Source organism: Chaetomium strumarium (assembly GCF_033439665.1).
Source record: "Chaetomium strumarium strain CBS 333.67 chromosome Unknown B0T15scaffold_5, whole genome shotgun sequence".
NCBI classification, from domain to species: Eukaryota; Fungi; Ascomycota; class Sordariomycetes; order Sordariales; family Chaetomiaceae; genus Chaetomium; species Chaetomium strumarium.
Genome location: NW_026944433.1, coordinates 2,295,026 through 2,308,398, shown reverse-complemented (window position 1 = coordinate 2,308,398; position 13,373 = coordinate 2,295,026). Strand labels below are relative to the sequence as shown.

The 13,373-nt window shown below is 53.5% G+C and overlaps 4 protein-coding genes across 4 annotated transcripts; 3 read left to right on the top strand and 1 right to left on the bottom strand.

Moving 5' to 3' along the window:
- Window positions 1-1,323: 1,323 nt before the first annotated feature.
- B0T15DRAFT_247808 (uncharacterized protein) lies at window positions 1,324-1,739 on the top strand. The gene has a single exon (XM_062863133.1). The coding sequence runs from the start codon at window positions 1,434-1,436 to the stop codon at window positions 1,674-1,676; it is 243 nt and encodes an 80-aa protein (XP_062720369.1). The 5' UTR covers window positions 1,324-1,433; the 3' UTR covers window positions 1,677-1,739.
- Window positions 1,740-1,801: 62 nt separating this feature from the next.
- B0T15DRAFT_495042 (uncharacterized protein) lies at window positions 1,802-2,941 on the bottom strand (the record flags this gene model as incomplete). The annotated part of the gene is made up of 4 exons (XM_062867076.1): window positions 1,802-1,912; window positions 1,970-2,386; window positions 2,456-2,629; window positions 2,690-2,941. The coding sequence occupies 4 exons, from the start codon at window positions 2,939-2,941 to the stop codon at window positions 1,802-1,804; spliced, it is 954 nt and encodes a 317-aa protein (XP_062720368.1).
- A 1,445-nt stretch (window positions 2,942-4,386) lies between these two features.
- B0T15DRAFT_568372 (uncharacterized protein) lies at window positions 4,387-5,831 on the top strand. The gene is made up of 2 exons (XM_062870759.1): window positions 4,387-4,462; window positions 4,522-5,831. Exons 1-2 carry the CDS (start codon window positions 4,446-4,448, stop codon window positions 5,645-5,647), a joined length of 1,143 nt encoding a protein of 380 aa, XP_062720367.1. The 5' UTR covers window positions 4,387-4,445; the 3' UTR covers window positions 5,648-5,831.
- A 3,020-nt stretch (window positions 5,832-8,851) lies between these two features.
- Window positions 8,852-11,705, top strand: B0T15DRAFT_247482 (kinase-like domain-containing protein). Its single transcript, XM_062863132.1, has 2 exons — window positions 8,852-9,201; window positions 9,256-11,705. Exons 1-2 carry the CDS (start codon window positions 9,031-9,033, stop codon window positions 11,398-11,400), a joined length of 2,316 nt encoding a protein of 771 aa, XP_062720366.1. The 5' UTR covers window positions 8,852-9,030; the 3' UTR covers window positions 11,401-11,705.
- Window positions 11,706-13,373: the final 1,668 nt, after the last annotated feature.

Genomic DNA, 13,373 nt, shown 5'->3' with positions numbered 1-13,373 from the left:
CACAGCATAGCCGGGCAACCGCTGATCAACATGTAGCAGCCCGGGACGCCCGACCGACCTACGTATGTTACACCACATGCTAACCAAATGACTGAACCGCATCGGGAACCGAGCTATTTATCGGTATACTTCGAGCTTCCCCCGCATTTCGCCGTTTTGTAATCATGCTCTAGCACTTGCCCGAGCCTACAATTAGACACACAAGGCTCGCCCGTCTTGTTCGTGAGAAAGCATTGAAGATCGAAGGCGAAGGTCCAATGGGCCGAGCTAAAGCAGTAATTGTTACGAGGGCCCGGTGCTTCGGACAACCAGCTAGCCTTGCACCCCGAATGATTCCGAAGACCGTACCTCGTGTCTCTCATGTAAGGCTGAATACAAGTGGGCACACTGCATGCCGAGAACAGCACCATTCCATCCAGTGCACTGCGAATACCATCCTCAAGGAACACCTGATCCAAGGAAGTATTGACCAGGGGAAATGAAGAGTTCGGCGCAATGAAGCAAGCCAGCACAACCTACATGCCTACTACCGTAAGCAACTTAGCCAGATCCAAAAATGACAAGACGCCTTAATCCTCTCCTCTACCAGACCCGACAGGGACCAGGAATCCGACACATGATAGACGGGTAAGGCACACACAAACACAGTGCGCTACACAACGCGCAAGAACCTGATTGTCACGCTTTGAGACCGCACATACATGCAAGGCGGAAACAGAAAGCAAGGTACCTTAGTTACTATTCAGTAGTCTACCATAGTCGGTGGCTGCAATCATATTTCCCATCTGCATACCTCAGTATACATCCGCTACGGACGTCATACTTCTTCTCCCTATCCCTTAGTACTGTTGTACAAGTTCATCCAATAAGTTCCTTACATACCAGCCATGTGAAAGGCTACCTGCAGTAGGTTAGGTAAGGTATGTAGTGCACAGCGCACGGCAGAGCCCACTTGATCCGCGTCCCAGACTCAACCTGAATTTTCGTGACCGGTAGGTACCTGGCATACGTCCGTTACCTCTATCCCGAATTCTGTTCTGCAAGTCGCACTGCCGCGTCGTCCTAGTTGACCCGCCGTCCATAGGGGAGGGTTGTCTCCCAACCACACGCTGGACCGGGCTCGGTGAAGCTTCAGAATGAGCAAATACCTAAAGGTACCTCCTGTAGTGAGTACCCAGCTCGAGGCATCTTTCCCAGGCAACATGGCTAACATCCCATATTACTGCAGGCGGCGGGCAGCCGTCCGGTTCCTGGGTACACACAAAATCTGTCACCGATCGCCATTTGTCCATGTCCAAGAGACGTAGAAAAGCAATAATTAATGCTACCATGTGCTAGAGAAAGCTGGCTGACCCATAGAGAAGGGGAAATTTTCCACCGATGGATGCCTTTTCTCGAGCCCCATTTCTTGACTCGAATCCTAACCGTTACCGATGACCCCCCGTTTCTGCTGTTCTCCCGTGTTACTACTTTTGCTTTTCCGCCTAAGAATGGCTAGAATGGGAAAAAAGAAAGAAGGGGAAAGCAGCGTAGAAGTGGTTAGCCGCATCCCTTCTTCTCAGATACGAAAAGAAACCGCGAGCATTCTGTACCGCAGATGGCAGTCCCTAATCATCTTTTTAGAGGGTTTGCTGATTAAAATTTTTCCTCCTGAGAAGAGATGCGAAGACGAATAGCTGGAACGAAAAAAAAAGAAACTTGGCGAAAGATCAAAACGTGCGGCGAAATGTAAACTTCAGTAGAGATGACCTTTGCATGCGGAGGCCCTCCATCAAGCCGCGTCGTCGACCGTGGCCTCAAATCAATCATCTTCCCACCAGGGTTCCTCAAACTCCTCAACGCGTCGGGGAGGTGGGAAATTCTCTTCCTTCTTGAGGTAGTCGGGAAGCTGGGGTGCCTGTTTGCGCGAAGCCTGCATTGGCGTTAGCCCACAGTACCTATTGTGAGATGAGACAGTATAGCTCCTTACCACCTTGACCCAACCACTCTTACCGACAGTAACAGTCTCGCTACGTGTCGTTCCGTTGCGCGTGCTGTTAGACACTACTGTTGGGGTTTTGGTCATGCGGACCCGTTCGCCGTTAGGACCCCAGGCGTTGAATGAGACGGCCTCGACCCGAGCTCGGCGGGGACGTGTGGTCACGCTGTCACCTGCAGCCGACGTCCAGTCTGTCACAGTTCCTCCACGAGAACTTCCATCAAGGTTGGGCATCAGCCAATGTGGCGCCGCGGTCTGAGGGTCTCGAAGATGCGCAAGGTGCCAATTATCTGGTCCGTCACCATACACGGACGGCTCCAGATCGACGCCACCCACAGCAGGCGCTCCGCGGGATTCGGAAATCGACAACGCAGAAAGCGCCATCGAAGCGCCATCATCAAAGCCGGACTGGAGAGGATCAGTTAGCACCTCAACCTGACGAGCCAACGCAGGGTTGGGGCGTTGAGCTCTTCTTACCTCATCGTCATCGAAATCTGTGGCGGCCCCGCTCTCTGCGGCCGTACCGTTCCGCGAGCGCACGACAAAGACCTCCGCAGGGTTTGCTTCCTCCACCGACAGCTGGCTTCCCGGAGGGGGCAACGCCTCTCCATTCTCAGTTCGGATCTGCCAGTCCGTGCAATCAATGCACCACTGTAACTGGAGGTTAGGATACATCGCGATGCACGCAACATTGGACCGGGATATACTCACCATCTTCCCAGAGCGTCTGGTACTCTTGCTGAAGAATCCCAACTCCCTTCGGCGGCCACAGGGTCCATTGCATAGTCCCTCTAAAACAAGTGCTCCAGATGCATGCTCCAGGCAGCGGATGCCGGTCCTTCTCGGCGTGGCGTTTCCAGATCGAGCTTCACGGTCATACTTCTCAAGCTGCCTCTTTGAGAATGCGCTGCGATCCTTGTATTCCCCGTGCTCGCAGCGCAGTCTGCCCGCCATCGGCGCCATTGTGGTCGATCTGCTGTTTTCTACCAACTCGCCCTGCAAATCAATCTGTCAAAGGCAACTTCGCAATCGCGGTTTGATAGCCGGCTGTGACGAAATCGAAGTTTGGAGATGATGGGAGACCAGACGGAGGAACGAGCTATGATCCAGGAAAGGACCAGGGGCTCGCTGCACATGAACGGCACTAGCGGGGAAGGGAAACCTTAGAAATGAATTGGGCGGAGCAGAGGAGAGGTGCTGCTGGATGGGAGAGCTTTGAAATATCGTGAGGGGAGTGGCTCTCGGAAGAAAATGGAACACACTTACTGCTAAACAAGGATCGGTGTCTTATTGAGTCGGGGAAGCAGATTTGGATAACCGACTTTGAATTTGAGATGGAAGTCTTGGTTTGTTTCAGTCGAGGTTAAAGTACCGTACGCAAACGTTAGTGCGTAGGGTTGAAGACGGTGTAAAAGGTTTCGGGGTGTGAGAGGCTGGAAGCCTGGAAAGGGAGAAGGGTTGTGGGAGGTTGGAAGAGGTATGAAAGCCGAGGTTGGCTTGCGGTCAAAGTTCCTGATATACAGTTTCCAAGTTAAGAAGACAATATGATTCACCGAGGTCAATACCACTGCCAATAGCAAAAATACAATGACCTGAACAAACCGAATATGCACGACAACGTCTTGCAAGTCAACAAGGAAGGAGGCAGTCTACCTACTTACGTACCTAGGTACTTTACACCACACAGAGCACCCAGGCATTCTAGGTTGGAAGGAGCGACTTACTCAACAGGTTAGTATCATTATTGCAGGTTCAATTTCTTGGGGCAATGCATAATGCCCTTGGTTGAAACATTGCAAGAAGGCGTCAGCTACTGACAGCCCTTGGGATACTTATGCTATAGTAAGCCCAGTGAGGGCCATGAAGAAGAGAAGCCGTAACAGAAGAGGATTTCCACAACGTCATGGAGGATTTGAGCCTGGTGGGCACTTTAATTCCTCAAGATTGAACCTAGGGCTCCCTCCAAACCGGTAGGTATTCCAGGCTGACAGGGAAATGGAGATGGAAACCCGCCTGTACGCCATGTCTGCTGTTTGCATTCAACTTGAAAATGAGCACAGCTCCCTAACAAGATACCTATCGAGGTAACTTATTACTAGTAGATACACTTGATCCGTTGCATACCAACCCGGTGCCCTCGGGGATTCTAAACTTCAGGTTCTAATTACGGTCAGCGTCATCCCTTAGTACCGGTGCAACTATTGCGGTGCGTTTCGACCTTACCGTTAAATCACACACACTCGACCTCGGAGAACAACAAATGGGGCGAGGTTTTGATTTTGCGTAGCGACCGCTGGCCGCTGGCGACGGCTCTCTCTGCGTCTTCTGGCCGGTGACTCAGCGGTCAGACTACAACCTGGAAGGTACTGTTAATTCTTGGCTTTCCCATTCTTCCTACTTGGGGTTCCGCTTACCTCCTTCATCCCTATCCACCATCTACACTCTGGGTTGCTCCCACAGATTCAGAATGTCCGATTTGGAGTTGTTAGTAAAGCCCAGATTGCGCCCAACTTGTGATCTTGCTCACTGGTCGCTTACCTTAGGTCCGCTGCTGCCACGTCCCTACCGTACAGGGAAGGGATGTCCTTACGGCTTCAGGTCCTCCGAAGTTTTGGCGACTGGCCCTTCTCTGGGCAATCTATTCTGTCGAAGACGTTGATAGCTGGGATCTACAGTGTCACCAGGTCTTCGGTGCTGAACTTCGTCCTATTCGGCAATGCAGAGTCGGGCTCGCGGCCTCCTTTGCAAGCAGTCCTCAAACTTTATGATCGTCGATTTGGCACACGCCTTCGGGACTACCGCTACAGACACGTACCACACACAGCAGAACGCGAAGCGGCTTATCATTCCTTCGTTCGGCAAGGCAAGATGGGGGCATTTCTCCGCGAGCTAGACGAAAAAGAGAAGGAGACCAACCTTATCATGCCAGCCTGGCATTTCCTAGACGATTGCGGCCCTGAAAACAGCGAAAACAGCGCGAAGTATGAGGCCATCATGTGGCGCGAGTGCGAGAGCAACTTCAACCGCGAGACGGAGGCCTACGAGCGGCTGAAAGATGTCCAAGGCACGACGATCCCGCGGATGTACGCCCACGTGCGCCTCGTGCTGCAGGACCCAGACATGCCTCAGGATCTGCTGGGCTCACCCGATACGGCCCGCTACTTTGAAGTCAAAGGTGTTCTCCTGCAATTTATACCTGGCCATACCCTGTCGCAGTTGCACACCTCTCCGCTGGCCCTTTTAGAGCCGGAGAAATGGCAGGCTATCATCCAAGCCGCTGTTGACGCTGTGCATGAGATCGACAAGCGCGGAGTTCTCAACATGAGCGTTGCGCCACATAACGTGGTCGTCAACAGCCGCACACAGACTCCCTACATCGTTGACTTCGGAAACTGCGACTTCAAGGACAGGATGATCAAGCTCTGGAAGGAATCCGGGCGGATGGATGATGACGACGACGAGGAGATTGAGTATTGGGAGAGAGTGGTGACTCAAAATAATGGACAGGCGATTGGAGGGGCGATGGCTGCGAGACTGCAGCGGGCGCACGGCGTGAAGCTGGATATCAAGTACCCGGATTGCGCTATGATTCTCAAAGACCTAAAACGAAGTAGAGGGGTCGAATCCGACGAGGACTCTGATAGTGGATGGAAGATCATGCATTTCTAGCATGTACCGTGTATCTAGGATCCAAGTCTGCCTCGTATGGAAGCTTGGAGGTACGCTAGCCTTTCTCACCTACGGGGTTGTCAGTTGCTCATCATAAACCCTTTACGATCGCCGTATACATTGTTTGCGGATGACTTGAGCCCTTGAGAGCTTCGCTCAAAGAGTTCGGCTGCTGATCCCTGTCTGATGATGTGCGTAGATGTCTTCCAATACACGGACGAGCACCTTGAACATCGTCTGTCTCGCTCTGTCATCCACATACTAGACCGTGTATATATACGCTCATAGCTGCGAGGACTTTTGGTAACGCACCCGATTGCACCTTGACGAACCGGTCACCGGAAACGGTGACCAAGCCTCAAAAGCAGATTTCGGATTGCATTGTAGAGGTCTGTAGAGTGCACGTACGACTAATATCGCCGGCAGGTGGTGTCATATAAAAGCGATAGACTTGCGGGATTGAGTTTTCGCCGGATAGTATAGAGTTTGCCTACCACCTCTAACTCTCCGCTGTTGATGTTAGGCTTCCTAACATGAATCCAAAGGAAGAACGATACATACAATCGGAACCTCATGGAAGTCCAGTCATGGGCCCAATCGCTCATGGATTGATTCCTTCTGATATTTTCCAGTTGCTAGACTTTCTACTGTACTTGTGTAGGCTTCCATACTGTACCCAGCACTGTAAGCATGAATCATATGTAGAACCCGGGATGACCTGGCTTCCCCAAGGCCGCGGCGAAGTTCCGGCGGCGGTTCCGGATGGGACGCCTTCATGCCACCATGCGCCTAGGGTGCTGCTCGAAAGTGGCGCATGCAATTTCCCAGACTCTTGGAACGGCCCTGGTGATCTCGATGCCCAACTCCTCATCAACAACAACAACCATGCGGTAATACCATGACTCTGTTACACCGAGCTGACGTTCTCGAAGGAATTTGGAGGGGTAGAGAGATATGAACTGCCAGGGTGGTGCCGTTGTTCGAGCTGGTGAAAGTCCAGGGTGGCACTGCGCTTTCTACTGAACACGCATTCGGATCCCTGCGTAATCCCCTTGCTCCTCGATGAGGGGCTTGTCGAGCATCGGCAGAGCTCCATTTGACGGTGCGAGGCCTCATGTGAATGCTGGTGTGAATTGCACATCAATATGTTCACCACGTTGAAATGGAAAATTGCCCCAACCTCCTGGCCCCGCTCTCGAGTGGCTCGTGATGCCGAAGCTCTCTCGCCTTCATTTGAAAGCTCAACGATCAAAAAGCGCGGCGGCTTGGCAGGTTACTTTTTGGGATGGAAAACCGTTTTGGTTCCCCTTTTCGGTGGGCCAAAGAAAGTGAACCAGTCAACTGGCACGAGGCATTACTGTAACCACACTATTGCTCCTCCCGCTTTGCCAATTGTGACAGCTCGGGGCCACTGAGCAGCCGCGTCTCGTTGTTTGCTCCGTCATGCATGCCGTTTGGCCTGTGTCGCAGGTGGTGGTGTTCCTTCGAGATGACTCTTGAAACGGCAGAGCCTTTAACGAGTTCCAGGTAACCGCGAGTCGAGGTAATTAAAGAGCCCTTGGGATGTATCTGATGAATCCATAATCCTAACTCCATCATGAGGAGTTCAACCCCTTCCTCCCCACCTCGACTGTCCGCTCCTGTTCCAAGTTACACGTCCCACATCTCCGGGTGCAAAGCCGCACCGTTGCGAGAAGGATGCCCCGTTATAGCTGTTGCGGAGCTGCCGGAATCGCTGTCAAACGCGGCTTTGGGTCCCTATCACCAGCCACTGTGACCAAATCGCGATAACCCCCAGCCCGCTCTTCTTGACGCAACTCTGCTGATCGCGCGCTGGTCGCGTTTCTCGCCAGGGTCGCCATTGGCGCACATCTCTTCAGCCGCTCGATTTCCCCTCAAGAACCGTGGGTTTGGCAGATTCCCAGCCAATGGACGTATCCTGTGATCAGTCAACGAAGCTTCGCTTGCCTACCTACACTGCCTAACTATCCATTTTATAGCCGTTGAAGCCATACCGTAGCGTGTGCGGAGTAGGTTGTACACAGTACGACGTAATCTTCAGCGGGATGGAGACTTGGAGCCGGGCAACGAGTGAAATTTGCAACGGCCATACCGCCATTTATGGTTGCTGCCGGCCCGACCGGTACGCGAGCAGAACACAAGATCAAGACTCCATCCGCGCGGACGAGCCCGACTGCCCGCACGATTCCCAAGATACCGGCGCCACCCTCGAGCCAGTGAACCAAGCCGCGGCGCGTGTGCCACGAGCTCGCGTGCGGGCCTGGAATACGCCGCCAGTTCTCACTCATCAATGACCTTCCATTGAGCACAGGTCCTGTGATCTCTGCAGAATCGTGCCTTTGCTTTTTTTGCTTCTGCAACCCCCAGTTGGTCTCAAATTGCCGTTCGAAAAGAGCAAATCACTAGCGAGATTGGGGTCCCCTAACGTATCGTTTTTCTCGAAGCCCACCCTGGCCCCGTAATTAATGCTAAGGACGGGGTCACTTCCCACACAGTTTCGGGACCTCCTCTTCCACCCAGCGTCTTGGACGGGTGAAAACTCGCGGCCCATGGGCGAACTCATTGCTTTCTGGATAGGTATTCCGCGGTTGTGTTCCTCATTCCCACTCTTTCCCGCCCAGCGATAGCAATAGACACCGAAAAATCCGCGCTATCCGGCACAGTGGGAACTTCGGGACCTTGAGCTCCAGGCTCTGACCACCTTACACCGACAGTACATTCTGCCGTCACTCTTTAGGGTTTCGAGCCGCTCACACCGAACAGAAAGCTTCTTTGGGAAGCATATTCTGTTTACGTCCTTGGAAAGCAGATTGGATCTTTCCATCCTGACGCCAAATTGTTGGAACTTGAGTTTACGCTAGTCGGGCCTGCTGTCACACTCACGAAAAAGGCTCCGTTTTCCCAGGCCCCGGCTGTCGTTCCACCCGCCCGCAACGCGGCCCTGCTCGGTTCCCCCAAAACCGTGCCCACCCTCGACCACCTCCTTTTTTGTCGTGCAATCATTTCATGTCACTCTTTTCCGAGGAAGCACTCGTCCACTCGTTTCAATAACTCCAACTGTTTTCGCTCCTTGCACATTCACCACGCTTTGATCGCTCGCTGCCGATCCCGACGACAAGCTTGCGACTCGTACGACTACCGGCCGTCTGAACCATACACCCGACACACCCTATCCTCTCGACATCTCGCGTTGAATGTCCCGGTAACAGCGCGTGGCTCTTCTCTTGAGAGCTCCCTTTGAGCAGTCCGCCCTGTCGCAGCGCGCAAGGGGACGTTCCGTTGGCAGACGCAGCGTTGATTCAGCGACCGATCGAAGCATCACGGCCCGCAGCGTTGACACTGCTCCACATCTATTTGTCACCATGACTGTAGGGCACGATTTGACCCGCCGAGGGTCTACCCAGGTCGTCAATGGGATGGCCTTGGAGGACAGGTTTGAAGTGCTGAAGGAGATTGGCGACGGCAGCTTCGGTAGTGTGGTGCTCGCCCGGGTCCGGAGTGCCGGTGCCAGTGTCGCTCGCCGTGGCACGGTGGTACGTCGATTGTGCCCCCATGAGCCAACGTTTGCATACTGACCGTATACACAGATTGCCATCAAGACAATGAAGAAGACATTCGATTCTTTTTCGGCATGCATGGAATTGAGGGAGGTTGTGTTCCTCAGGACATTACCGCCTCACCCTCACCTGGTCCCCGCCCTCGACATCTTCCTCGACCCTTTCAGCAAGAAGCTCCACATTTGTATGGAGTACATGGAGGGCAACCTCTACCAGCTAATGAAGGCTCGGGACCACAAGTGTCTGGATAACGCCAGTGTCAAGAGCATCTTGTTCCAGATTATGCAAGGCCTCGAGCACATCCACGCCCATAGCTTCTTCCACCGGGATATCAAACCCGAGAATATCCTCGTCTCTACATCGTCCCACTCCGACTACAGCAATTCGTTCAGACGGTATTCCGCATTGGTCACCCCCCCATCAACGCCGCCAACCTACACCGTCAAGATTGCCGACTTTGGCCTGGCTCGAGAGACGCATTCGAAACTGCCGTACACCACCTATGTTTCCACTCGGTGGTACCGTGCCCCCGAGGTGCTGCTCCGGGCGGGCGAGTACTCGGCACCGGTGGATATTTGGGCGGTCGGTGCCATGGCTGTCGAGGTAGCCACACTGAAGCCTCTGTTCCCAGGCGGAAATGAGGTTGACCAGGTCTGGAGGGTCTGTGAGATTATGGGAAGCCCTGGAGTCTGGACCAGCAAGTCTGGCGAGCCGGTCGGTGGTGGGGATTGGAGAGAAGGAATCCGCCTTGCCGGGAAACTCGGCTTTTCGTTTCCCAAGATGGCGCCGCACTCGATGGATACGATTCTATCGACTCCACAATGGCCAGCCTCGCTCGCACGCTTCGTCACTTGGTGCCTCATGTGGGACCCCAAGAACCGCCCAACCTCAACACAGGCGCTTGCGCACGAGTACTTCGCCGACGCTGTTGACCCGCTGCGGCCCAAGTCGTCAGCCTCTAAGATACTTGGCCGGAAACAATCCGATGCTGGTTGGGCCAAGGATTCTGGCGCGTCGGCTTCGTCAAAGCAGTCGTGGTTCAGGAAATCCCTGATTGGTCGTTCAGAGAGCGTTGAAGCCATGGCTGCTGCGCCGCAGCCTGTTGCAAAGGAAAATGTTGCGCCGCGCCCATCACCGATCATCTCATCTGAGCCTCCAGTTCCGAAGCCGAAGGTCACTGCCGCAAAGCGGGCGACTTGGACAAATGGGATGTCCAACGCCGCGCCCATGCCGATTCTTCCCACAATTCGCCCTATCTCCCCGCTATCCAACGCCGTTACCGTCCAAGGCGATAGCAGAACGCAGGCAGACGAGAAGGCTTCTAAGAAGATTAGTCGTCAGCTATCTGTGCAGTCAAGCAACCATTACGCCGAGCTCCACAGGCAGCAGGCGGAGCGAGCGCTCAACGGGAACTCCGGCTTGGCATCCCCGACCAGCAGCTCCAAGGAAAGCTTCTTTTCCCATCTGCGCAAGCGAGCAAGGAGATTTTCAGGGAGACATCAGACGCCAATGTCACCAAGTTACGATGACCTTGAGGCCCAGGCTGGCTGCGGACCGTGGGGAAGCACTAGTAATAGGTCTTCCATGGTTATTGATAGCCCGCCCCCGGCCCCTGTTCCAAAGGACACATACGAATCTCTGGACAAGAAGCTTCGTGAGAAACCGCAAGTCTTAGAGGTTCCTCCCGCGCCACCAGCACACCAGGTCGCACCGAGCGGTAATCTCAAGCGTCACCACTCATTGCCTCATCATCAACCTAGGTCTATCGATAACTTGATGGTCGCGGCTCGTGGGTCGGGCCCGGTATCGAGTCGGCCACGGAGGGCACACGCCGTACAGGGTGTCAACCAGTACGATGCACCGGATGAGGAGGACGAGCTTCTCGATGAGGTCTTGCAATCCACCCAACGTGTCATGAAGCGCCTCGAGAAGGACGAGCAACCCCTGAGGCAAGCGCCCAGCAACATGGGGCTCGCCAACCCCTATCCAACGCCATCACCGTCTGCCGGCGGCAACGGTTTCTTTTTTGGCGACGGAAAGGAAGCCGTCACCCCGAAGCCGCTGGACTTCAACAAGAAGACGGCAGAGTACAAGTGGCCTACGCCGCCGTACGACGAGAACGACTGGGCAGCGTCCGCATCGGCAAGCATCTGGGCGGCAGGGAACCGCTTCTAAACACAGTCGACACAGCGACGAGGCTTCGCTGGAATTCCATATCCTGTCTTACTCTCTTCCACTCACACAAAAGTCTTGGCTGGGGTTTCATCGGACGGTGTTGGGGCTTGTATCCGCTTTTTGGGTGGCATCATTGTTATCATACACTGTCGGTCGCATCATTCATTGCTTTGTCTGCCCATTCAACCTACCATTTCTTAGTCTGCCCGGCGGTATTCTACATCCCCGCCTGATGGGCATTATTTCACGCTTTCCCGCAAACGCCGCGCGTCTGGACGTGGCATCTCTTGTTGCCTTGCACAAACTTCGAATCTCGCGAATACCCCCAGGGATGGATATTTGAGATACATATTCTAATAATCATGTTGGGGCTCAACCCGCTTTTGGTTTGTTCTGCCGTCGGATACCCCCCTTATATATAGATTGGAAGGCGGAGAGACTGGACTGCGTCATATTCAGCTGGCTGCCTATCTACTGATGCTACAGGCCGCCAGAGATGCTGTATTGAAATCCACCGATCAGGTGGATTGGTGTTTGTATCTCATTGTTTTCCTTTGTCACCTAAAACACCACACATATATCCTATCAGGTGCTCTATGCTGGGTTGGAGATGGAGGTCGGGGGAACGGAGAGCGCGGAGGGGGCGGTCGTCGTCTTTGTTCATCTTGACTACCATCCCTTTTCACTACTCGACATAGCACCATCATCAGGGACTTACCTCTCACCGTACATTATTTCATCTCTTACATACTTCCTACCTGTGTACCATACCACGCTGGGCATAACCTCGCCTCGCATCACCTTCGGGAAGTGTTGAGCTACAGTAGAGACATCTTTGTCGTCGTCGTTGCTCCAATTGTATTATATTGTTTGCACATGACGCCTTTTGTGTTGTGCCATTCCAAGGCCTGTATGCTTATCCGTGCTTTTCACTGGGAATTCAGCACAACGTTATTCTGTGATGCTGATGTTGAGATTGTTGTCTCACACCTGGGAGCGTTTCCCTTCCAAAATGTGGAACCGAGGATCTGAACCTTGGTTTGCAGATCCGAACCTGGGGGCGCACAAACCACTGAATTTTCCCGACCTCGCCGAGACACCGGGCCCTAACAGATTTCTCGTGTTTGTTTGGACTATCAGATGCTAATGAACTGTGGGGCGGCGGTGACCGGTTGTCACACCGGGCCGTTGATTCTGCAGATTGTCCGGGTGTCTCTAGTATGTGACTTATTGATTTGGTTGCTTTTTTGACCGGCAATTGCAAGCCCAGTTCCTCTTTTGGACTTGAGAGATTCGTCGACTTACCAGAATCGGATATCTGTTCTTTGGGCTACGATCTCGGCAGCTGCGGCGGTCGACACTGGGCATCAATCAACTTGAACTCTGTTGAAGGAGTGGACAATCCTCATTCTCAGAGGTTTCTGGCAGATCCGATCTTTGGATTTCCTGACTTCGTTGTTCGGTGTCGCTGCCTATATACCTAGGCACTGCTTGCAAACATACTTATTTCTGTGCATTGAAGGGATCACGGATATAAAGGTTTATGCAGGGTGTGCTAATCCTATCCCGTCGTCTCGGAGTGGGGGGGAAGATGGGAAGGAGCTTCGACTTGTCATCGAACTTCTAAACTCAGACCAAAGGAAGGAAAGAAGAAATCAGTGAAGGAGAAGAACCCAGAGAAGAACAAAAATAGGATATGAGAACTCTAGTACGCAGGATTGTGTGGGCTGTCAATGTTCAGCACTGCCCCTGACAACCACGTGAATCGCAAGGCGCTTGCACGCGCTCCTGAGGCTGACGGGAATTTCCCCTGGCGCCTCACTCAGCCCCGCCCGCCGTTCTGGACCCCGCAACGCCGCTGAACACCCGCTCGATTCCCGTTGCTCGGAACAGGCAGCAGCATTCGGCCGGCCAGGACTCGACGAGCACAACTCCTCGCGGCTCTGGGGTTAGCGTAACGACACACTTGCTTC

Bases quoted from the DNA above. Each gene is read 5' to 3' on its own strand.
- B0T15DRAFT_247482 (XM_062863132.1), top strand. From the start codon at position 9,031: ATGACTGTAGGGCACGATTTGACCCGCCGAGGGTCTACCCAGGTCGTC. The intron at 9,202-9,255 runs GTACGTCGATTG...CCGTATACACAG, and splicing joins TCGCTCGCCGTGGCACGGTG to ATTGCCATCAAGACAATGAA.
- B0T15DRAFT_247808 (XM_062863133.1), top strand. From the start codon at position 1,434: ATGACCCCCCGTTTCTGCTGTTCTCCCGTGTTACTACTTTTGCTTTTC.